Genomic DNA, 24191 nt, shown 5'->3' on the forward strand with positions numbered 1-24191 from the left:
AGAAAGCAAGGAAAAAAAGAGCAGAAAACGACAGCTGAAACCAAAACACCAGGGCTACCCACAGAAAGTCTTCTTTCCTGGCAGATTTGTTTCCCACCAACAACAAACACTCCAGCCCATGGGCTCTTCAGAGGGCTGGGTTTGGAGAGGTGTTTGTGTGGGGTGTGGCAAAGGATGGCTCACAGCCCTACAGGGCACACAGGTTCTGTTCTAGGGACTCTGGACCTTAACCCTGGTCTGGACTGCTTTGAAGGCTCTGACACGTTAAAGAACATTGCTTAAAGATGACTCACTAGTGGCTGGCACAAAAAAAAATAATCTGTTAGGAAATCTGTGATTCAGCCCAAGGATGAATGGATTAACACAGATGTGGAGCTACCATCAGTGCACCTCTGAAAGATGAGGGCAAATGGTTCATCAGAGTTGGTCTTTTGCTGCACCACCCTGTCAAAATGTAGCACCACTCTGTCCAAGTGTACCAACATCCACTGCATCCAGTCATTCCACTGGGCTTTGGTGGCATTTTTCCCTGAAGTTTTACAGCAAAATTAATCTTTCTTAACTTCAGTCCATTTCTGTAGCTCAACATTTTCTGAGGTTGTTAAAATTCCCTTCCTTCACTTGTATTATTACCTGGAAAGTATTTTGAGAGAGATATATATACACATATAGTAGTCCTTGCTTCTTATTGAGTCTTTACATTTTAAGTGTATTCATCTGTTTCCCACTGCTTTAGTTGTTTAGTTTGATTATTTATTTTCCTTTAGACATGTCTTTAGTTGAAATTGAATTATCTCTTATAGACTATGTAAAGTCTTTTATAAACAAAAAATGCAAAGTCACTCACTGTTTTTCTGAACTGAAGAAACAGCCAGTCCACTGCTCAAGAAGATGTACTAATTAACTTTTGTATGCATATGTGTGTGTGTGTGTGTCTCTGTGTCTGTAGATATACATATATATATACCCTCTTACAAAAAGAGGTGTTCTAGATTTAAAATTAAAGGTGTGATGCAACTGTGTGAAGCAGCATTGTTTTCCACTGAAATGTAGCTGTGCTAATCATCCAGATTACCACTGCAACCGCTGAAATAAAGATAATTTCGGTAGTAGTTCATTCCCTCCTCAGATACATGCCTAAAATGAGATTATATTCTTCCCCTGTTAGAAAATAGTAAAGCATTGCATCCTCAGAGGTGTCTTTTACACAAAAGCAAAGCCAAGGACAAGCCCAGTATCTCCCTGCAGGGTTTTGAACCTGCTGCCACTGAGTATTTTCAGATAGTGCAACCCCAGTCTGCTTCTTCCTTGCAGAAATGGCTTTGTGCTGTTTCCTGGATAAACTTCTATACCAAATAATTGAAATCCCAGCTTCTATGCCAAATAATTCACATTCTAGCTATGTAAACTTAAAGAGCTTTGGAGTTCTAGGCCAAAAACAGCTGCATTTAGCAGTTAATTAAATGATTCTGCATATGTCATCAGTGCCTTACAAGAGGTTTGATTATTGATTTAATCTCTCAATACTTTCCAAGGTACCTTTTGGACTCAACATGTATTGTATACACATAATGACTTTGCTCTCTAGAATTATTTTGTGAAAGTTTTTTGGAGAACGATAAAGTACATTTAAATAGATACATGAAAGGCATGGGAAAATATGGAGTATTATTTGTATTATGCATCCTGAGGGCTGCAGGCACTAGCAGGCTTTTCCCCCCTCAATTTTTAAATATGGCATTTTGTCAAGACCTATTTAGTCCCCTTATTACGATCTATGGGGATTTTTTTTTAAACTCATTTAGCTGTTTTCACCACCTTTGTAATTCCTTGTTTATTCAGTCTCTATGGGTGTATAATTCTACAACTATTATAATGTTTCAAGTACATTAATTTATTCTGCATCCCCTTTTAGATATTTAAAATAATCTTTGAAAAACTATTCATTGCTTGTAAGTCATGTTTTTCTGACTAGTTTTAGAACATTAAATTATTTTAAAGGAATATATTCTATATTTTCAAGGAAGAAATTAATAGCATATTTAGGTGCAGATTTTAATGCCAATCCTCTTTTTCACTTGCTCCTGACTTCATGAGTAGTCCTACTTAACACTGGATATAGATTTCTCTTTCAACCTGCATTAAGTTCAGATTACTACTTTATTTGCAATTATTCAAGACAAAGAATTCAAATGTAATGCAAAAGCATGATTATTGTGTGAATATGAGAGTCCTTTCATTGTTCACTTTTGCAAATTTGCTGCATTAAATCCCACCCTTTCAGTTAGCACGATTCAGTACTTTATAAGGAGGATTATGATCTGACAATTTCCTCTGCCCTTGGAACTGGGTTTGGACTGCAAACATTACAATTCTGTTTCTCCATCGCATGAAGTTCATTACCCCGTCTTGTTTCAGGTTTACGAGGTGCGATTGCGTTTGCGCTGGCCATTCGGGACACAGACTCCCAGCCCAAGCAGATGATGTTCACCACAGCCCTGCTGATGGTGTTCTTCACGGTCTGGGTGTTTGGAGGGGGCACCACAGCAATGCTCACCTGGCTGCAGATCAGGTCAGTACTGTCTGTGCAGCACCAGCCAGCAGAGCGGAACGGGATCCCTACGGATCCACCACTACATCCTTACAGCTTCCTAATGCTTATATGTGTGCTTTTTATAGCTTTAACACACACAAAGGGAGTATTTATGTACCTGCTAGAGGCTCCAGACCACAAGGAGCAGGTTCTTCCTAAGTTTGTTATGGGCTTAGACATAGATCAGATGCATCCTTTTTTCCTGAGAGTTTGTTTCACTACTGCTGCTTTTAAACACCGTGAATACATCTTAATAGTGTCTGCCTGAACTGGACACTGAAGCTGAAGAATGAGCTATACAGGCAGATTTTGCCCTCATCCTAAAATCTGTAGTTACTACACAAACACGTAATGAATCATGCATTTCTGATTATAATGAGAATATGCTGGAAAAATCTTCCTCCACTGCTGCCTCATTCAGGCATTAATTTATTATGCATTGTTTTATATATTCTTCTTCACTATATTATTTTTTAAATTACTTCATAGTCACTTGTATTCACAGAGAGCAATAAATGACAAGGGAGGTTAAATTACAAGAGAGAGGGAAATAGAAAACTGGAGTAAAAAGGATCTAATTTAAATGCAGTGTCCTTCCAAGTGTGCTTTTTTGAAACCCAACTTTTAATAATGAGTGTACTCATGCTGGTTATTGATTCTGGTTACTTCACAATCCATTCAGAACTCCCTGCTGTGATTTGCAAGATCACCACAGAAATCCTCAGTATCAAGATAGGCCTGCAATTCACAGTTCATTATCATTTATTCTATATATAGCATATGTTTTCCTTGTTTACAAAATGGTGTCTGATTACAAGCCTTCATATCAGACTCTTGCTATAAAATAGCAGCTGAAGATAACCAAACTGGGGCTTTTACAAAGAGCGTAGATAAATTTGCAGACAAAATAAGGACTAGCGTACAAGTGTACTGGATAAACATGGATGCAGGCGTCCATGTACGGCGTGGAGGTTTTCTATTTCTGTGACAGTTTGATTCTTCTTCATGACATGTCTCATGTCCCATAATGTCAATCAAGGCCATTACAGTTTGGATACACTCTGGCACTATCAGTCATCTTTCTGAGATTTGCCACTTTTTCACTGTCAGTCAGCAAGAGTTTTTCTATGTGGCAACGGAAACGTGGGTGAGGAAGAGCTTTCTCATTAAATCTTGGGGAGCAAATCAGTCTGGGTTTCCATAATAGGAGATAAGGAATAATGCTGAGAATACAGTAAGGGAAAAAGGCTGTGAGCAGTAGTCAGTGTGCAGTCTGAGAGCTTGGGTCACTAGATGCCCCTCGTGGTTTAGCTCTTTAGGGAATTTTAAAATTAAGATTGTGCAGTGCTTTCACTAACAAGAAAATGAATAGGATGCAATGGCATTTATTCTGCTACTTAGTGCTACCCAGAGGTGCAAAGCCCCCCAGGACCACAAGTGAGGGGCTGACTCTCATATTAACTGTTTATACTGTTCAATGCATGTGCTTCCTTCTCTAGCCTCTTTTACAATAGATTTCACCAAAGACACTGAAAGTAGACAATCATTACTGATTTGAAATGTTCATCTCTGAGGACTTCCTGAATCCCATCAGGTCTGTCAGACATTTTTATCAATAAAATAAATTTGGTTTGTAATCAGGATATCAATTTTTTTACTATAAAACTATTAGGTTCATAATTTACACTTAATTTCTTGACATTGGAATGTACATCTTCATAAATTATGAGGATGTCAAATTAAGATAAAATTTTAAATAGACATCTTTAATTACAAATTTATCTTGAGGCTCTGATTTCTCCTTCTAGTGAAAACTGTATTTATAATTTATTACACCTCAATGTGGACTTTTGTCCTTAGCTACCAGCATTTACCTTTTTAGTCTTAATTAATTTTGCTAAGTAGTTGTATTCAAAGGTGGTGGTAAGTCTAGAAAATTGACACTTGTATGGATTCTGGTAGATTAGTTTGCTGAGGAAAGTTATGGAGCTGTGGCAGATGACACCAGCTTGCTTGGTCAAATCCCCCAGCATGCTGGCACCTGTGCCTGAACAGCAGCTCAGAGCTGCATCTATCCCCATGATTCTTTAGAAGGAAAAGATGGTATTTTTCAAGCTAGTTTGGAGGGTTCAGCTCACAAAGCCAAGGGAAACTGCATTACAAGTACAAAAATGATATGATTGTCTCTGAAGAGATTTATTGGAAGGGATTTGCATGCCATCAATTACAGAAAAAAAAGGGCTGAAGCCAGGGAAATGCTGCAACCATGGCTATGAGCACAGACGAGGGGGACTGGTCTCACAGCAGCCCTTCGTGATCAGCTGATACGGACGTACCTCAGGCACCTTCCCAGGGCAGTTTGAAACTCCTCTCTGAGATTCCCCAGTGCTCCAGGGAACCAGATCTACCACTGTCAGTCAAATCCAAAGCACAGTGCCAGCTCAGTTAATCTAAATAACTAAAGGTATTCACCTTATCAAAATAGCGCTTCCGGGAAATTAAAAATATATGAATGGTCGCACTGACTACGCTGGCTTTCCCAACAGAAACTACAAGTGCTCTATTGGTAAACCTTCTCAGGAGAGAATGGTCAAAAACAGCACAATCTAGCAAATAACAGTCCCAAGCAGAGTGTGCTTTTTTTGCCAATTTTTCATCATAAAATGGTTATCCAGCAGATAATGTATTTAATTGAACTGGAGGCATTCAGAGACTAATAGAGAGGAGCATGTGATTTCTGAATCTGTTTGAATGGATTGAATCTCATTCACATTCACTGTTTTGTGTCCCCTCTCCCTCTGTGAAATAGGGTCCAGTTCCTATCATTAGTTCAGGAGATGCAACTCTAAACTCCTCAAGGTCAATCAGCTCAGTCTTATCCTAGAGATAAATGCTTGAGTTTATATGGTACAGACCAACTTACCCACAGGTTGGATTTAAAACATAAATAAATCTATCATCCATTCAGTTCAAGACATGTAAAAATAACATAAATCAGAAAGAACTCACACCCATATATTTACCATTTGCTCTGCCATAATGCATTACAGTGTTAGGGCAGAAGACAGTACTCAGATCTGTACAGCCTTCTTGCTGTATATTATTGCCCACATACTATACCATGTTTCAATTATTCATTGCTCTCTCCTAATTTACATTGGGAGGTTCTCGTAACCGTGATCAGGACACTTGGTGTATAAGGGAATAGAATAATGACAATATTAAAATAAGAATATGAATGAAACTTCTGAAAAAAATCGGTCTTTGTCTCCATAATAACTGAATTTCCCATAATTGTCCCCCTCTCCTCACAGCAATAGCATCAGATCTGCGCTTTTCTTTTTCAGTTAAAATTTAACATAATGTAAATATAATCTGTCACTCTATTTTTAGAGAAAAGATAGGATGTATCCTCTAGAGATAACTACCAGCTGATTTATTCCAGGAATATGTATAGCTTATACAACACTTGCAAATTGTTGCTAAAACATATAGTAAGATACACTATCAAAATTAACCATGTGCTACCCAAAAAGGCTCAACTTCCATCTCCCATATAATGCAGCAACATCAATCAGCTGTGTCACAAGAAACCAGCTAAGAGCTTTTGTTAAAAAAAAGCTTAAATGGATCCCAGGAATCCACTAAATTTATTGATAATAATTCTTGTTCCCTTTAACAAATTAATTATATTAAAACATATATTCCTACTTAAACTCTATCTTGAATCTAAGAAAAGTTCTTAAAGCCTTGGAAATATGACCTGCTAATAACAAAATTTATGTCTAAATGTGTCTATATGTCAAAACACAATTTTAAAAGAAATCCATACCAATCATTCTTATCTTACTACTGCATTTACTTATACACAGCAGCCTTCAAAAGGAGTCTTAAAAAATTCTTGGCAAAGACTGAATATTTCTTCATTTTGTTCTAAAAGAATGAAACACACTTTTGGAAATGTCTTATTTATTTTAGCTGTCTCCTTCCTAAACACCTGAAACTCTGAGTTTCAGGGAGTGTTGGGTGCTCCCTTTCTGAAGATGAGGTTGCATTTGGAAGTTCCCAGCTGTCTGGTGCAGTAACCCAGCACTTCCCAGCACAGTGGTGGTGCAGGTGTTTACAGCACTATCAGCTGCCACACCAAGAGCAGAGCTGGCTGCACCACATTCCTAAGTAATACATTGCCTTTTGACTTATCTTAAAGTTGTAACAGGAAAAAAAATTGCTTTTACTCCCCATGTGAAAGCACTACAATATTCAGTTCTTGGCAGGCAATGAATAAACCTGGATCAGCATGTGAGAATAATTTCATAATACATCAACACCAAAGCAGAGATAGCCATTTAAGTTCGCAGTCAAATTGAGCTATTCAATAAATGTGCCTTCAGAGATGTTGAGCATTACTTGCTAATGCTTTTGGATATACGATTCCCTTCATTCCCCATACTCTGATTAAAAATAGAGAGCTACATCTTACAGTAAATCTGCACTGAGAGGTTTGAGGATAAAGGATTCTCCTGACAGGCAGAGCAAAAATTCAAAGCTGTTAATAAAACATGTCCTATAAAAGCATTGTGCTAGGTATTAGGTCTTGTTTGTTTATCATCACCTTCTGTGTAAATGTTTGTCAAGAGATTTGCAAACTCTTTGTGCATCTCTTTGCAGCTGTTCTTCACTTAATAGGAAGAATTTTATTCCATAATCTAAATAAATACTGAGCAGCTTTGAATAGTAGCTTTTATTACTGTGCCTATCTGGCCATTACTGTTGGTAAATGTATTTTAGAAAAGACCTGTCTGTGTGCCTGGCTGCCCTTAAAATCACACCATTTCTAGTTCACCTAAAACTTCAGTTCCAAACATCCAACTTTCTCTAAGTACCGAGGCCTGGCATACCCCATTTTTGGGGGATGACCAAGGCTGACTGAACTCACATTCTCAGCAAATCATCTCACTCAGCAGAAGTAGCCAACAATTTGGATCTTTCAGTATCCAATAGTTTGTTTCAACATCAAAGGCTAAGGCAGTGCATATGTGTACCAGGATGGCTCATTAGGGATGTAGATGGGCAGCGGGATGAAATGCTGTGCCATGACTGTGTATGAATATGGCTGCCTACTACAAAACAACCCAAAAACCTGGTTAGTAGAATATGGTTCTGTGTTTATCTCAGCCCTTTAACAGCTAGTTATAGACTGCTGAAAGACAGAACTTTATGACAGAGCAACCACAGTTGCTCACAGTTGCACATCATGTTGTTACATGATCTTGGCCAGGATTACAGCACTACTGCTTCAGTAACAAAAATATTCTTTTCATTATTCCCAAACTCTGTAGTAGCATTCCCTGTGTCCAGCTGTGTTCAAGGGGGTGCTGCAGAAAAGCACTGGACAGAATGGTCTCCTGACAGGTGATCTGGGCAACGAGGCTGCAGTCAGCTGAGGCAAGGAGGAATGATCCTGTTGCCGGGTTAAGAGAAGCCTCATCAGAATATTGCACTGCATCACAGAGTGCTGCTCTGCTCACGGAGAAGAGCATGAGACAGCACATCTCCTTACAGCCATTCCTGTGAACTAGAGTCAAACTAGAGTTTGATCTCTAATGCCTCTCATTTATTCCTAAATTAAGGACAAATATCTTGGCTTTCCTTTTTCCCTCACATGGGCACACAAGGATTATCCATCCTGAAACATGGCTAGTCCATGAGACACACTGAATGTACCAGCCAAGAGTGTGTGTACATATCTTCAGATGAGCCATAATTCAATACCTAGAAATTATTATGAATCTTGTTAATTGTTTTGCTTGTATTCATTTGAACAACACATGTTCCTGTCCTCATTCATCAAGAAGAAGGAAAGCCAGTTTAGAAAAGAAGGTTTAGCTAAATATTTTTCCTGGCCTTGGCAGATTCTCTCTTCTATAACCATATTCCTTTGGGTCATATTTCCTCTAGAGTCCTGGAAAACAGTTTAGTTGAAGTGAAGCATCTGTTATTTACTGTTGGAAACAGAATCTTCAACTGTAATTTGTGAGTGACCACAACATAGAGATGAACAGTGCAATTAAAGGCAGGATATTTTCGAGCACGGTTGTATTTCTGCGCACTTTGTACTGGTTATTATTTTGTTTTACGTTTAGAACAGTCATAATCAGCCTAACTGGTGTTCCCTCTTAGTAACAAATATAGCTCCGATAAACAAAGTTTGATCTGGTTTGCAGGGTCATACTGCTCTTTAGCCATGGTACAGTGTGTATTTAAATCACACTGCAATAAGCACTCCTGTTGAGAGGCCAGTTTCAGCCAAGTCTCTTCAGCCCACTGAGAATTTTTTCACCCAGACACTCCTTCAAGAGAGATCACACTGTCTTTGCCTGGAGAAGCATTTAATCCTGAAAAAAAACTTTGAAATCCAGAAACAGCTGTAATTTAACATAACAAGTCTAACCATAAATGATGCAACTATTTTTAATGTACTGTCCTTAGCTGGCCAACGATCTGTTCCTGTGAACATCTACAGGACAGCCTTCTGCCTGGCACCTTTTATACTGATGATAGTTTGAATATTCCTGCATTACCACTAATGGTATGTACATGAGAAAACATATTGCTGATCCCCAGGCTCTCCTCAGCCTTAGGATGTTACTGATCAATGTGCAGACTCTCAGGTCACAAAATCTACATGATAAAGTGATTTTCATGATTGTGAAGAATACCTTCAAAATTATTCAAGTAAAATTAAATGAACAAGGAAGCTTTCGTGTGTTCTTTATTGTGGGACAGCCCACAATAAAGGCTCAGAGGAAATGCTGTCCCAGCGTTATTGAAGGAGCATTATCTTCAAGACACATTGTTTTGCTGATGAGCTCCATCATTGTTTGCACACAATATTCTGAGTACAACAGAAAAATAGTAATTTGTGATTCACTTAGGAAACTGTATTGTCCGCCCAGTAACTCACCTACCCAGCAGGGTGAGGAGCAACTGGTCCAGGAAGACAGTGGAAAAGGCAGAGTTTTGACTTCAGCTATAGGACACTGAGCCACTATAAATAACTATCAGCAATTTCAAGTTTAGCCAAGAGATCACTGTCATTCAGCATTTGAATAATTTGCTTGGTAATGTATTGATTACTTGTGACATGGGTCACAGAGAGCAGGAGATCAGATGCTGGTTTATCACTTTGTTCCCCTTGATCCCCTGTAGCAGCACAGGCTAAAATACTGGGTTTGAACTGAGTCAAGGATCTTTTTCAATACAAAAGTATTGCTAGGTGTGCTATTTTTTCTTTGATTGGTGGTTTTTGCCACCAGCTCTGGATTTTGGGTAAGTACTTCATGTGTATGTAGTAAATACAAGAAATAGCAAATGGTCTGGAGCTGCTGACTGAAGGCATATTAGAAAGGCATTCTGCTTCAAACCCAGAGGAGTTCAACATCACACATGAAATTATCTTTCAGCAAAGGAAACATTTCTTGGGGTACCCCCACACTGAAAGGGTTAAGATGGCAACAGCTTTTGTAATGGTAGCTAGAGAATGATGAGCCTGGGAAATGCTATAAATCAAGAAGCACTATAAAATTGGACATTAAACGTATTGGATGTTATTATAAAAAAAGGAAATTGGATAATTTCCTTTCATTTCTATCTGAAAATGAGAAATCATCCAGGTAATGAATCTCAGTGATCTCCTGAAATGCCTGTCATTTATTTGCAAGGTACTTCTCTGCAAAGATAAGGTGTGCATTTGATCTCTCACAGTTATTCACCACAGCATTTTGCCTGAATGGCACTAAACAAGATTTATAAACATTTGTGCTTGATAACAAAATAAAAGACTAAAATACAGAGGACTTGGCTTTCTGACTGCCACTGTGAAGGCAGTCCAGGGCAGACATTGAATAGGAGATTTTGGATTGCAATTGTGACTCATGCATGACTTGTACACGACTCCAGCTATCAACTCTGTTGGTCTTTATTGGCCAGAGGGGTCTAATTTTGAGCACAGTCTCCTAACAGGGCAGACAGTTAAATCCCACCTCACACAGCTTGTATTTCTAGCTCCACATGGCTATTGAAAACAGAAAAAGAAATATATGAAAGATACACTTTTATTGCTAGAATATTTGGTACAGGAGAGAAGGAAAATTACACAACAATAAAAGATTCATGCCTTTCAGTTTACTAGCAGCAAATGATAAGATTAACTTTTCACAGGCCAAAAACGCTGACTAGTTCCAGAAAACTATAAATAAATCTATAATTTGGAATAGAAACCATCCAGCTGGATTTGTGTCAATTAAACTATTTAGCTTATCCTATGTTAAAATACTGCTGCTTTGATATGCCTGAGTATGCTAAAAAAGTTTTCTTCCATCTAATGCAGTAACTTTTTTCTCCCATTAAAACTTTTCTCCTTGTCATACAAAAGATAACTGCTATGCAGCAGTCAATATGATGAAGTTATTCAAGTTACAAAGAATCAAATAAACCTATCTGGAAATAGTGCTAGGGAACATCTTAATTATTTGGAACTTTGGAATGAGACTGATGATTGCTTTCTACCAAAATATCACAAATTAATCTGGAGCTCTAACTACTCTGTCAGAATTAATTTGGAGCAAACATAAACCCAGCTTCTTTCAAGCATATGTCAAAACTGTGTCATTTGAAGGTAAGCAAAAGGTACAGAAAAATAGTTTGAGCCTTTAAAATTTGAGATATATATGTTATCAAACTGGACTCTAGAAAAAATAAGGATCATATTTACTAAGATGAATCTTATATTCCTGGTCTTTAAGTATTGAACAAGATACTGCTTAATTTTTTCTATTATTGGTCAGAAACTGATGCTTTCTGCAAAAGAAGTGGTCTCAAAACTCACTGAACTTTGATATTTCAAGAACTGTGTGATGCTGTCAGCTGGACTAAAAAATAGAAGAGCATGGAATTAATGGTTTTCACGTTTGTTAGTTTGCATAATTTCCAAAGTGTGTATGTTCATCCTTCTCCTATTTTGCTTGACTAAGAATACTAGAATTTCTTCAGCAAGAATATGAAATTAATGTTTCATTTAGAAGGGATAAAAATTTTCAGCATGACCTAAAATATCGTTTCAGTATGAAAAAGACCCAAAAGTTTTCAAACATTCTCAGGTTTTTTAAGCTTTCCTGTAGTTTTCCTTTCTGTTATCAAATATTCCACAAAGTGCAAAAAACATTTAATTCCATTTTTAAACTCTACATGAAGAAAAAAAAACCCAGAACAGACCTTGTATCTTCCAACAAGGATAAAGGTGCTAACTGGGAAGATTTGGGGTCTTACAGGCCCTAAGGGTCTTATGCAACATGTGGACTATGACCTAAATATTCTAACAAAACAATAGTGAATCTAAAAATAAAAACATTACTGGCTACATCTGGGTTTGCAGAGGAACTTTGTAGCAGAAGAGAACTGTGACTTCAACTTTCATGAAACTTGCAATTCTCGTGAAACATTCCTCTGGAAATTCTGAACTTTGTGTTCTTTTTTAAAATGTAGAGTGGAAGGATAGGTCTGGCATGCTTGATAACAAGCCTATCAAATTGTTCCAGAATTTGTTGAATGTGAAAAGTTAATTAAAGCAGATATTAAGTAATCAAGGCTCTGTATGGAAGCCTGGGCTTTTAGCTTTTAATAAACAGATAATTACAGTGTAATAGAGACTTTTGTGTAGTGAGTTATCAGAAACAGCCCAACAGTGACTGGCTGGTCAGTACATTGATGAGCTTTAAATGAGAAAATCATCTCTTATCTCAGCAAGAAGTACTTGATTTCGTTGCCCTTAAAATTATATTCAGCTTCTGCATTTTTTACTTCTTCAAATAGATACATCATTTTGTTTTAGTGACAAATAATATATAAAGGGATCTTGAAAACATACATAAAATTATGGCTTTATAAATCCAAAATATTTTCTATGCAAATAAATATACAGAAAAGATGTTTGTACAAAAGTTTATATATAAGTGTTGTTTATGTAAAATATCCTAAGAGGAATCCTAAAAAAAAAAATTCACTCTTTGCTCATCTTATTGTACAAGGTGTTGTATAGGGTGACCTTGGAACTACTCAGTCGCCTTTGCTATCCACTTATTCATGAGCACTAAGCCTGGTCAGAAATTACAGAGTGGGCTCAGGGAGTCTGCCTGCATCTTGATTTGAGCCTTAATCAGTCCCTGAGCATTTCTAATCTCCACCCCAAAGAATCCCTGCAAATGCCATGGCAGCCTTTTCCCACCTAGACACAGCAGCCACAGCCCTGCTCTCCCTCGTGCCTGCTTGGGTTTGATGCTTTGCTTCCTCTGCCTCATTCAATTTCTTCCACCCTTCTAGAAGAATTCTAGCCCAAACCTCATCAATTCTTCATCTGGCTGCATATGCATCATGAGGTGAGGAAAACAGAGAAGTTAGAAAATACTTTTAATTCACCAGAAAATGAGATAAAATCATTGTGTAGACTGGTGGCTAACGTGTTCACTAAGGAGGTGTCAGCTTCTGTCCAAGCAAGTATTTCTGTTCCATTTTAAATGAGTTATCAGCTAAAATACATTCATCTTTGGCACAGTAAATTCAGAATCCAGGTCTTCCAGTAGCCTATTCATTAGTCTACAGAAGAACGACTGCTCACATGCTTTCTGATCTAGTAACCCTTACATATACTTGAATTTGAATTCTATTTTCTCAACTTAATTCCAAAAGACAGTCTGCAGCCAACGTACTTTCTTATTTATGCTCAATGCAATACTGGGAAAGAGTCATTGAATTCTCCATCAGAGCATTTCTTTGTGTCACCTTGTGACTTTGAAATCAAAGTCATAATGGATGTGTGCCACTTTCCTATCACTTACATTGAAAATCAGAATTATAAATACAAGCTCCCCAAGTTAGATTAAGCAATGTCAATACAGTTTATTACAAATATCTCCGCTTGCGTGTCCCAGAAAGGAGTAATGATACACTTTAAAATATAAAGTTAATTAATCTTTTCTTTGTTTCACAAAAGAAGGGAAGAAGGCTCCTGCCTTTCCAGATCTAGGTGTGGCCCAGGCTGTAGTTGTGGACTTGGCAGTACTGGGCTAATGGTTAAATTCTACAATCTTAAAGATCTTTTCCAACCTAAATGATTCTGTGAATCTATGGGGAGTTTTAGGCATTAGACTTGGTTTAGGCATTAGATTTGCCTTTCAGCTCTGAAGTTTACTGGCTCTGCTCAGTACCTGAGCCTCAGGTACCTCAGAACCTGAAGCCAATACCAAAATATCACATATTTATGAATACATTGACAGAAATATCACATTGCCTGAAGTCACTGGCCACAGAGAAGTACTTAGAGCCCCAGGGAAGCTGAGTGGCAGTGGAGAAATGGGGACAGATCCTTAGCTGGTGCAGGATGTCATAATGACATTCATTTATTTTCTTGGCCCATAGGCAGAAGTATACTATGCTTTCAGAATCCCTGATCAAGGCAATTTCTCACTCCACTTTCTCACTTTGTCTCTTCTTAATCTCATGCAAGCTATTGCTTTCCTTGTCATCACAGCTAGAATTCAGATAGCTCATAGCTGCTACATAGAGCAGTTTATTCTTATTTTTACAAGAAGGCAATGGGAATGGAGTGCTTTTCTTAACCGTGCTGCAGCAAACACCTCCCAACATGCTACAAAGCAACACAAGAAGCTTAAATAAAACTATGAGGCTTATAGCACACTCCCTATCTCATCCTTCCAGAACTCCTTTTCCCCTGCACTCATTTTAAGCTCCAACTGGGTACTTCAGGATTATTGCTCAAGCTGTATATGGCTATAGAGAGAAGACAAAATAAAACTTAAATTAAAAAACCCAAGCACTAGAAACTTTGAAGAGTGTCTTCAAATGCACTTGTGAAAAAAAGAGACATAATTTAATTAAAATGAAAGTGTTCTACCAGTGTTTCCCAGTTAATAAGTACTGTTCAACAAAGGGGTGATTAACCCTCGTCCTGGCTGTTCATGAAAAGTTTGCAAGGACTGGTGCAGGCAGTGTTAAAAAAAAATCTCAAAACACATGTTTACAAGCCCCCAGCAAATAAGGCAAAATCACCAATTTGGTTCATTACCAAAACAAAATTAAGAAATTTTTGACTTGAGATCAAGAGAATCGAGAGGATTGCAGCCACAGTTGAATTGCTGATGTAAAAGGAAAAAGCCAACATTGACATCTGAATCCTTTGCTTTGTCAGAATAAGAAAGCTCAAATGCAAAGCAAATACCTGATAGCTCCTCCATTCTCCTGAATACAATGTAACACAACACAAATACATGTATTCGAGTTGAATTTCATCTGTAAGGGCATCAGACTCGAGCTTCTGGATCATTTACATTCCATTTAAACTCTTATTCTCTCCAAATAAATGAATTTTTCCCACATCATACATATTTAGAAATGTGAGTAAAAACAATTCAAGACAGATGTGAATAAAAACAATTCAAGAAAAACGTGAGTAAAAACAATTCAAAACAACCCCAAGCCTAGCATTTGTACGTAGTGTACTTTCTGAACTCTACAAGGGGCCTTTGCACACTGTGAAATAAGGCCATTTCCTATAGTTCTTGATGACCACAGCAACCAACTTACAGGTGTCTCTCTTCATTGGTGCTGCTGTACAAGGGAAAGTCATCTGCAAAGTGAAAAGGAAACAAAGCCCCCTGAACAGCACTGTCCCAAAGCCACACCTGCTGCTCCATGAGCCCAGTGACACTGGCAGGTCTCACAGTTTTGGATGACATCTGCTCCAAATTTGCCAACTGTACCAGAAAATATTTTTTCTCTCTGAAACCTCTGCAGCTCAAGGGGTTGGAGGGTGTCTGTGGGCATGCACACACACATATTTATGTCAGTAATAGACTTGCATTGCCTATATAAACACTATATTGCACTATAAACAGTGCAAATACATAGATCATAAATAGATCCGTTTCTATTTTAGATACAGTAAGTTCTTGCATGAATGGCCTAAATATTATTTTAAACAGTCACAAAAGATCTAAATTTATTGCTTGAAACTGGTGAGGATGGCCAAGTTTCTTAAGGAATGATTATATTGCAAAAACAAATTTAAAATCAACAGAAATCTGTACTGTCTAAACTAAACAGTGCAATTATCAAACAACTCATGAAATAAAAACAACATTGAACAGCATAAACACTAGATAAAGGAAACACACTTTTCCAGCATTTCTATAGTCACTCTGTCAAAAAGACCATTATGCATTAATTGATATTTGCTGTATCAGGAGGATATAATCTATGTAGGTTTGGGGTTTTAAATGGTATACTAAAAAATTAAATAAAATGGGTGGCTTTGAGTGACTATCTTATTCTGTGTTGCTGAGAAGCAAAGTGGTGGAAAAGAAATGAGAAGTTAAATTTTCCATTAAGCAGTGTCTTAGAACATTGCCTTCAGAAAAGACACTACTGTTCATCCTGCTGTATTTAAAGTAGCTTTAAAGTGTTTTGACACAAACATGCACTGGTGTTATTCTGCCATTTAGACAAAAGGGTAATAATTATTGGCACTATATACATCAGACAATGAAAATTTAGGCAAAACTTTTCTGTGTAAGTACCTAACATTTTCCTGAGTCTGAGCCCTTTTTCCTACATAAGGAAACATGGAAAGATCCTGTCAGTGCTTACTCAGATTATGCACTGCAGCATCTCTGCCTATGAGCAGTGACCTCAGCTCTACACACCCTTGTGCTGAATGGTGTTGAGAATTCAGAACTGCCATTTTTATTTAATATTTGATTAAAAAAATAGTACAGTATATCTTATATTGTATACAGGAGAATATACCTGCTTTGCACAGCCCTGGGTCAGTCAATCCGTACAAGTCCTTACTATAATTCCCTGCTGTTCTGAGCACTTCAGATAGAACTTAGCTGAACATATTTCAAAGCAGGAATTAAATATGATCTTAAACAATGCAGCTGATTTACAAGCTTCTTGTGAAAGGAGTAGCCTAGATGGGCAGAAGGGTGATAGCTTTCATGGCATCAGATCCCAGCAGCAAAGGCAGAGGCATTTACTCAGCCTGTTTTGGTTGTAACATGCATCAAGCTTGACCAGCATTACTCTGCCCTTACAATGGCTCTGTCCACAATTGCTCCCAGTACCAGCTTCATATGATAAATTTCAAATGTCATTGCAAGAGATGAAGTGCATGATATATTTTACCCCATGCCATGAGCCATGGGAACTTAGAGTTGGTCATCTCATTATTTAGACTAATGCCTCAGGAGGATTTAATGTTTTACTTTGGGTTAATCACATTAGCAATAATATAATGCATCTACTATGGCCTGGGCTTCTTTCCAACACTGTGCTGTTCATGTTCAAGGAAAACAAAGGAACAGACACCTAAAGTGATTCAGAGAACAAACATTTTACTGCTCTAAAAATCATTGACATAATTCACTGGAGGGAACTGTTATTTCTGAGCCAGAAATTAACTAATCTCATCTATAAGATTTTGTCAAAATACAGCTGCGTACAGATTCTTTTTCTCATACAGATCTCCTGTAAAACCAGTTCTCATTTTTCCTAGCTGACAAAGTTTATTAGTCACCTAAGTAAGACACCAACAAAACAGCCTAATTCCTTAATTTTGTTTTGTTTTGTTTTTTGAAAGCTGTAATCATCTCCATGGATTTCAGTAAAGTAGCAGTTAGGATCTTTACTATGTGCAAAAATGACACTTTTTGTAATGCAGTGGTGTTTCTGTCTTTCTGAATTAACTGAAAATATTTTTTAATAATGTGCCAGGGATTTTTTTATTAACACATTTCCAATATTGTGTACAGAGCATTTGATCTGTAGACTTCCTCATAGCATGGGGAGAGGCATGGTAACAATAATGAAATTCTTAAAGCACATGGAGGCTGATCAATATTGTGTTTTCTTTACTGCCTCTTATTGAAAAGATGATACACAGATGCACGTGTGTGTCTAAATCTCCCATTTGCAACATCTTAAAGCAAAAAAAGCACCTGCCATCACCAGTAGCTCCTTAAGACATGTAGGTTGGTGTTATTCAAAATACAACACCTTCGACTTCAAGTAATGGAAATCAAAATGTATCTGCCTCTCTTTTTTAATTCCCCCAAAACAATAAAGATTTTGAATGGGAGGCATCACAGTCACCTTGTGACAACCTTCCCACACTGTGCTGCGATTCAGTATCTCAAAAGCTCACCTTTGTCAGGATTAACTGGGTTGGCACTCAAAAGAAGTAACATCATTACTACCAAAAAAGGGACCCAATCCCATCCTTCCTTCAAAGTCAATGCTGCATCAACACTACAATATGATATCTAGGGATTCTCTTATTCTCTGAGATATAAAACTCAGCTGAGATATAAAACTCAGGTGAAAACTAAATTGCAAAATGACACCTTGCTGAGAAAGTGATAATTGCCCTGTATATCTCAGCTACTACCATGCACACTCCTCGTATCTGAACTTCTCCTGCAGTTTTATAAAATTATTCAAGTCACATTATTTTTCATGTGTTATTCTTCAGTTTCTTTGACTGGAACACAGTATTCCTGAGCTATGTGACCCTTGTAACCACATTTTTCTCCAGAGGTGTCTCCATCTCAACTAAGTCTGAATAGATTTTTTTCCAATCTAAAAAAATCAAATTTTTAATAATTTTATAACATTTTGATATCAAATAATCTACTGTTAGCATGAGAGTTTCATTTTAGAAGACTTCTGGTAGCAGTTATCCTGAATTTTAGATTTACTGAGGGTCTGGGGTTTGGCTTTTTTCTGTAGCTATGATTAAAAATAAAAATTCAGGAGGATTACAGTCCTTTCAAGCTTTCCCATCCTCTGCCCATAAATCTATGTCTGATTGCCTACAAGTAATCACCTTCCTGCTCAGTAAGTGCAGTGTTGCTGTGAGTGCCCATTAACTGACTGTGGCCAAGCCTCCTCATAACCCTGTTCTGGAATTCCTGCCCTTCCTGCACTGCAAGACAAGAGGGAGAATATAGACAGAATCTAAATGCTTGAAAAACAGGCAGCAGAGTGCTTACCTTGTTCTACAGATCTCAGGTTTTACACAAATGAGCTACATAAAACCATCTCTCAGTGAGTAAATGACAGCGATGCCAGTGAGTGCCAGTGTCCAGGTAATGTTAGTGAAACCCAGGCTGATGAGAGATGCCAGTGCAATCCTAAGTGGAAAGTAAAAATGACCACCACACCCCAGTATAACTCAGAAATGCTGAGAAGCTCAAAAGTATCAGGGAAACTGTCTTAGGAAAGACACAGTGCTGGTGTAACTGTGCTCCTGTGAAGTCAATGACACCAGTGACATTGCTTGACTGGGAGCTGTGAAACCTCCCCTCACACACTGCAACCAGAGCCTGCTCAAAAACCAGTGGGGCCTTTTAGGATAAGAACAGATTTTTAAAAAAACCTGCTCTTTTGGTGCAGGGAGAGTGGAATGGCTCACATACAAGCACATAACACACAGACCAGTCCTTACTGAGGAGGGGGGAGCAGAACACAGATTTGACAAACTATCAGAGGGATCTGAGCACTGCCAGGTTCCTAGAAAAACAATTGCATCCAAGATGCATTTTCCAAATAAGGATATAAAAAAGAAGGGGAAATGGTGGTGTTTTCCACATACTTTAGAATAGAAAGTTTATTAATCTAAATGTGGATTACTAAAAATATAATTTTATGACAGATTTTCCTTCTCCCTAAGGCTGAAGTAGAAAAATAAAGCATGCAAGTGAGTTGTTACTCACCAAAGCGAGCTATACACACCAAAGTAGAAGGTGAGAGCTGGATTACCTACCACAGTGCAATGAAAGGTACAGGAACAACATATATAAGCATATATAAATAGGGAAACCAAAATCAGAGGGGGGGGGGAGGTTGTGGAGGCAGGGGGAAGTAAAAGAAGCAAAACAGTGCTGATAGCTGATGTCCCAAGAGGAAAGTTAACGTTGCTGCCAAGGGTCTGTGGGTTGCACTAGTTGTCTGTGAACCACGTACTGAATATATTTAATTATATAATTCTTGTGAAATCCAGCAGTTCTAGAGAAAGCACAGAAATCAGATTTCCCACGCATTTATTTTGTATCAGAGACAGGAAACAACTGTGAGTTTGGGTCCCTAAAGACACATGTACATATGGACACAAGGATATAAAACATGTAAAACCCTGCATTTTTCAGCATCACACTTGAAAACAGGAACCCCCTGCAGCCATTGCCTGAAGATGAAGAAGTGCTGAGCTGATCTGCAGCCTTGTGCTGTGAGTTAAACCTCCTCAGCTCGCTGTGAGTAGCATGGTACTGGGGCAGGATGGTTTGGCACAGTCAGTAGCTGTTATTTTTTCATGGAATTTGGTGTAATCCGTGTAATTGTTATGTCTGTGGACATAAATGTACAACTTGCACTTCCCATCCACCTAGATTTGGTGATTTTCGATTAACAAGCCTGAGTGTCATAATAAACAATAACACCTTTTATTCTGTCATAGAATCTATTACAATAATCTTTCCTTAAACCTGAAAACTCATCCCAGGTCTGACATTGTCACCAGAAGTTTATGTTATTTTGGTTGCTGCCAACTTTCATGCTGATTTTTTTCTAATTTTATTCATGGGCATTGATACTACTACAAATGATGATTTCTAAAAATTCTACAGAAGTTATGTTAATTTGGTTCAACTTAGGTTCATATTTTTAAGCAAGAGGCCTGATTCCTCTACAGGTATATTCACACAGCACAATAACATTGATAATCTACCATGTGTGCCAGAAGCTCTGTAGGGATGTAAATCACTGCTGTTCAGGATGCTGCACTGGAGTGCCCTGCTCCCATGGCTGTTAAAACCTCTGACATTGCATTCTGCCATGCAGGTATACCCTGTGACTCCAAAGTGGCCATACTATTTTGGTGCCCCTGCCCCAATATTAGGATAAAATAGGATTATCAGAATGGAGAATCAGATGCCAGCTATCTGCAGATCCAGTTCATCATTCTGGCTGCTCTGCAAATAAGTTCATAATGTAAATGCAAGCCATCATCTATTTTTAAACTTCAGCATTTTCTTCACACAGCTGCACAGCTATAAGAAAGTAGTAAAATTTTATGCAGTGACATTACTCTCAATTTCACAATCTTTTTGATTAAGGTCACATCTAAAAACTGTGACTTGTGGATCTCTTGTAGAGCTCTACAGTTCTTTCTTCAGCCTTTTCTTTGCATTTACCCATTATCTTCATGCATTTCACCCCACTTTTATTTGGACACCATTTATACAGGTGTATTAATTTAACTGTCAATTCTGCAACCAAGTAGTTCTCCATATGTACACCAAATATGGTGCATAGATTTTCATCACAGAACAAATCTTTAGCATTTTTTTTAAATTATCTCACCAGTTTTATGAAATTCCAAGTTCAAAAGTCAAACTGTATCACTTTTACATTATTTGACAAGTTTAAAATTATACTTTTCATTCCATTTCAACATGTTGCATATAGAAAGCACCAGCTACATGACAAACAGCTGTCATAACCATTTGGGAAGCATAATTTACCTGCTAATTACTTTTAACCCTCCTCAGCATGAAATTAAACTTATTTGTTCTTTCTGCTGTGAGAAGCAAGTGATTATTCTTGCCTTAAACTTAAACTGAAATGTTTTCATTTATAAACAAAATCAGCTCGAGCTGAACTTTGAAGATCTATACTCATGCCATAATTCCTCATGGGTTTGTCAATGAAATACTGTGCTATAAAAAAGCAGATGTTTTTGACAGCATCAGTCCACAGAAAAAGCAGCATGTAGCAGCAATAGTGGAATCTAGAAGCCAAATCAGATTTTAGGTATCAGTTTGTTAGGAATACACATCACATTTACTGCCACATGGACAAGAATAATGTCCTAAGAAATTATTATTTATCCTGAAGGTTTTTTAATTTCAATTACAATGATTTATTAGAGATCATGAAACAACCTTTTTTTGGATTTTGCACATGTTTCTATTCTTTACAGTTAATAATCCTGAACCGAATGCAATATGCTGATGATGGATAGCTACAAGCTTGAGATTTATTTATGCAAAAATATTCAAGACTCCTGTTGCAAATGCTGTTTAATGGCCATCTTGGAAAATTGGGTTCTAAATCACTTACTCGAAAAACCCTTCCTGGGATGTGTAGCTTTTGAGATGTAAGCTGAGGCTTAAGGACTGGTTTAGTTACAGTGAGACAGCCAATGGAAGGCTGAGGCAATTGCACTGACAGAGTTCTTCCAGTGAAACCTTTGACAAGCAAAGAAGCCAATATTGTTATTAATTAACTTACAGCAGCACTCTTGGAGCTCTAAACAAAATCACAGCAGCGCTAGATTTTGTACAAACATAATAAAGGGTGTGTACTTACAAGCTAAATATACGAAACAGATAAGCAATAGGGTGAAGGAAGTGTTGTAATCCCCATTTCATATTATGAGGCCAGAAATGAATGGAAATGCCAGACTTTTCACAGCTCTTGCACTGCCTTTGTTTCCCCACTGGTGTAGGAAAGGATACAGAGGACACTTGGCTGATCCTGACCCTCAGGTGACAGCTCAGTGATGTCCTGCTCCACCAGGTGCACATTTACCATCATACATGTAGATCAGGGGAAGATTGCTACCTGCATAACAAGAGATTTCTCTTTCCCAGGCTTGATCTTTTGTTCATTAAATCATTAGCTGCATTAAATAATACAGATACAAAAGATTTTTCTAGGGGCTTCAATTAGATAGAATTAATTACATGCTCTCAGGACAAGGATTCAAATAAAAGCAGTCCTGGCTGCCTCAGCTGGGGCACATCTAACCCATGTGAGTCCATGGTAGTTGCAAACCAGACTAGGTAGGACTGCAAGCAAGATTTAACTCACATGAACCAGGCTCTGCTGTGCCAGTACAGAAAGCCTATGCAGGCCCAGAAAGACAATTTCAGTAATTAGAATTCAGATTTCAGAGAAATGTCTCTATTTGCAGTTTTCCCAGCACTGAAAGTGAGGGAGGGCTGAGAATCACACTTTTAAGTATAGACACCAACAGTTCTGCTCTGAATGCCTAGGTCCTCATGAAGATGTGAGTCTATACAGGGTTTTATGTGACTTCACTGTAGAAAGCAGAGAATTTATCCTACAGTGTGGATTTTGTGGTCATGTGAGGGAATTAAAAGTTTACAATGCCTGAATAGTGATTTACAACTCGGTATTCCTAGGGATTGGGTGTGTATTTCTTACTACTGGTTCCCCTGGCAATTTGGGATTTATCTTCCCATCCATTTTCTTTTCAAACCACATAAGAAAAGATGTTATCAACTGCTTTGTATTCAGTGACAAATTCCTTCTCTTATTACCAAAGGCATTCTGACTCTTGCTAAAAAAATGATGCACTTGATAGCACACAGGGATTTAAATCCCATCCACTGCAAGGGGTACTTGTGCAGATTAATGCACAGTGCCCAGCAATTCTTAGGCCTAATTGCTAGAGGCTGGCTGAAATCAAAAGTTTCCCTTCCAGATTTTAAGCAGAGCAACTGGAACCATTCTCTGAATCCAAGTTTTGATCCAGCCCTTATTTAAAAACAAAAAACCACCATGGCACATGCCCCACCACACCCCAATCCCCCACAGGACAATACAGAGAAGCTGTCAGGGGTTTGATTTCCTTCCTATCTAGAGCATTTGGACCTGAGGTATTACTAAAGCCTATCTAAATACATAAACTTCACTGCAGTGTAGAACTGATTAAGAAGTCTTTGAATTTGTCTTCATGGAAGAGAAATCATCCTAATGTTTAATGTATAGAATAAGATGCAGAAATAGGCAGAAATAAAAGCATACAATATTTAGAAGACAAACAAGGAGCAGAGAACAGCCAGGGAAAGTGGGACAGAAAGAAGAGAGGCCGCAGGAAGTAAAAGACAACAGGAGAATAGAGACAAAAGTTGATAGCAAGAAAAGAGAAAAAATACTAATAAAATATTTTTCTGAGCATCCATTAGATCTTCTCACAGGAATGGAAACCTGAGAATGTTAAAAGGGGAAAGAAGTTTGTACAAATATTACCAGGATATCTCTTAGAGGCAGTTACAGTAATTGATACATATTTTAAGCTTGCAAATTCTACTGGCAATTGCATTAGATCTAGCAGGGCTTTTGAAGAAGCCAAGGTTGTAAACTCAAAGTGCATATCTGTGATTAATTTCAGTCATCTTGACTGTCTCATATGATTTGGTAGAGTTTGTTTTTTCAGTATTTAATATTTATAAATAGCATTCTACTTCATGTCAAGTATATCAGAGCTAATTCTAGAAGACCATGATTTTCAACACTAGGGGCCTGATATTAGGCTCCCAAGCCTATGTTTGGATATGAAATAATTAGCCACAATTTCAGAACTGACTGGACTGAGTTTATGTAGTGCATACTTCATAAAATTACAGAAATGTGTTGCTATTTTAATGCATTAAAGAAA

General features: G+C 37.8%; 1 protein-coding gene across 1 annotated transcript in view; it reads left to right on the forward strand.

Annotated features, from left to right (window-relative positions):
• SLC9A9 (solute carrier family 9 member A9) overlaps positions 1-24191 on the forward strand; it is a 184187-nt gene that overhangs the window by 109224 nt on the left and 50772 nt on the right. Inside the window, exon 13 of the mRNA XM_053986275.1 lies at positions 2419-2572. Coding sequence (XP_053842250.1) covers positions 2419-2572 — 154 coding nt within the window. The remainder of the gene's footprint in view (positions 1-2418; positions 2573-24191) is intronic.

Source organism: Vidua macroura, chromosome 10 (assembly GCF_024509145.1).
Source record: "Vidua macroura isolate BioBank_ID:100142 chromosome 10, ASM2450914v1, whole genome shotgun sequence".
Taxonomy (NCBI): domain Eukaryota; kingdom Metazoa; phylum Chordata; class Aves; order Passeriformes; family Viduidae; genus Vidua; species Vidua macroura.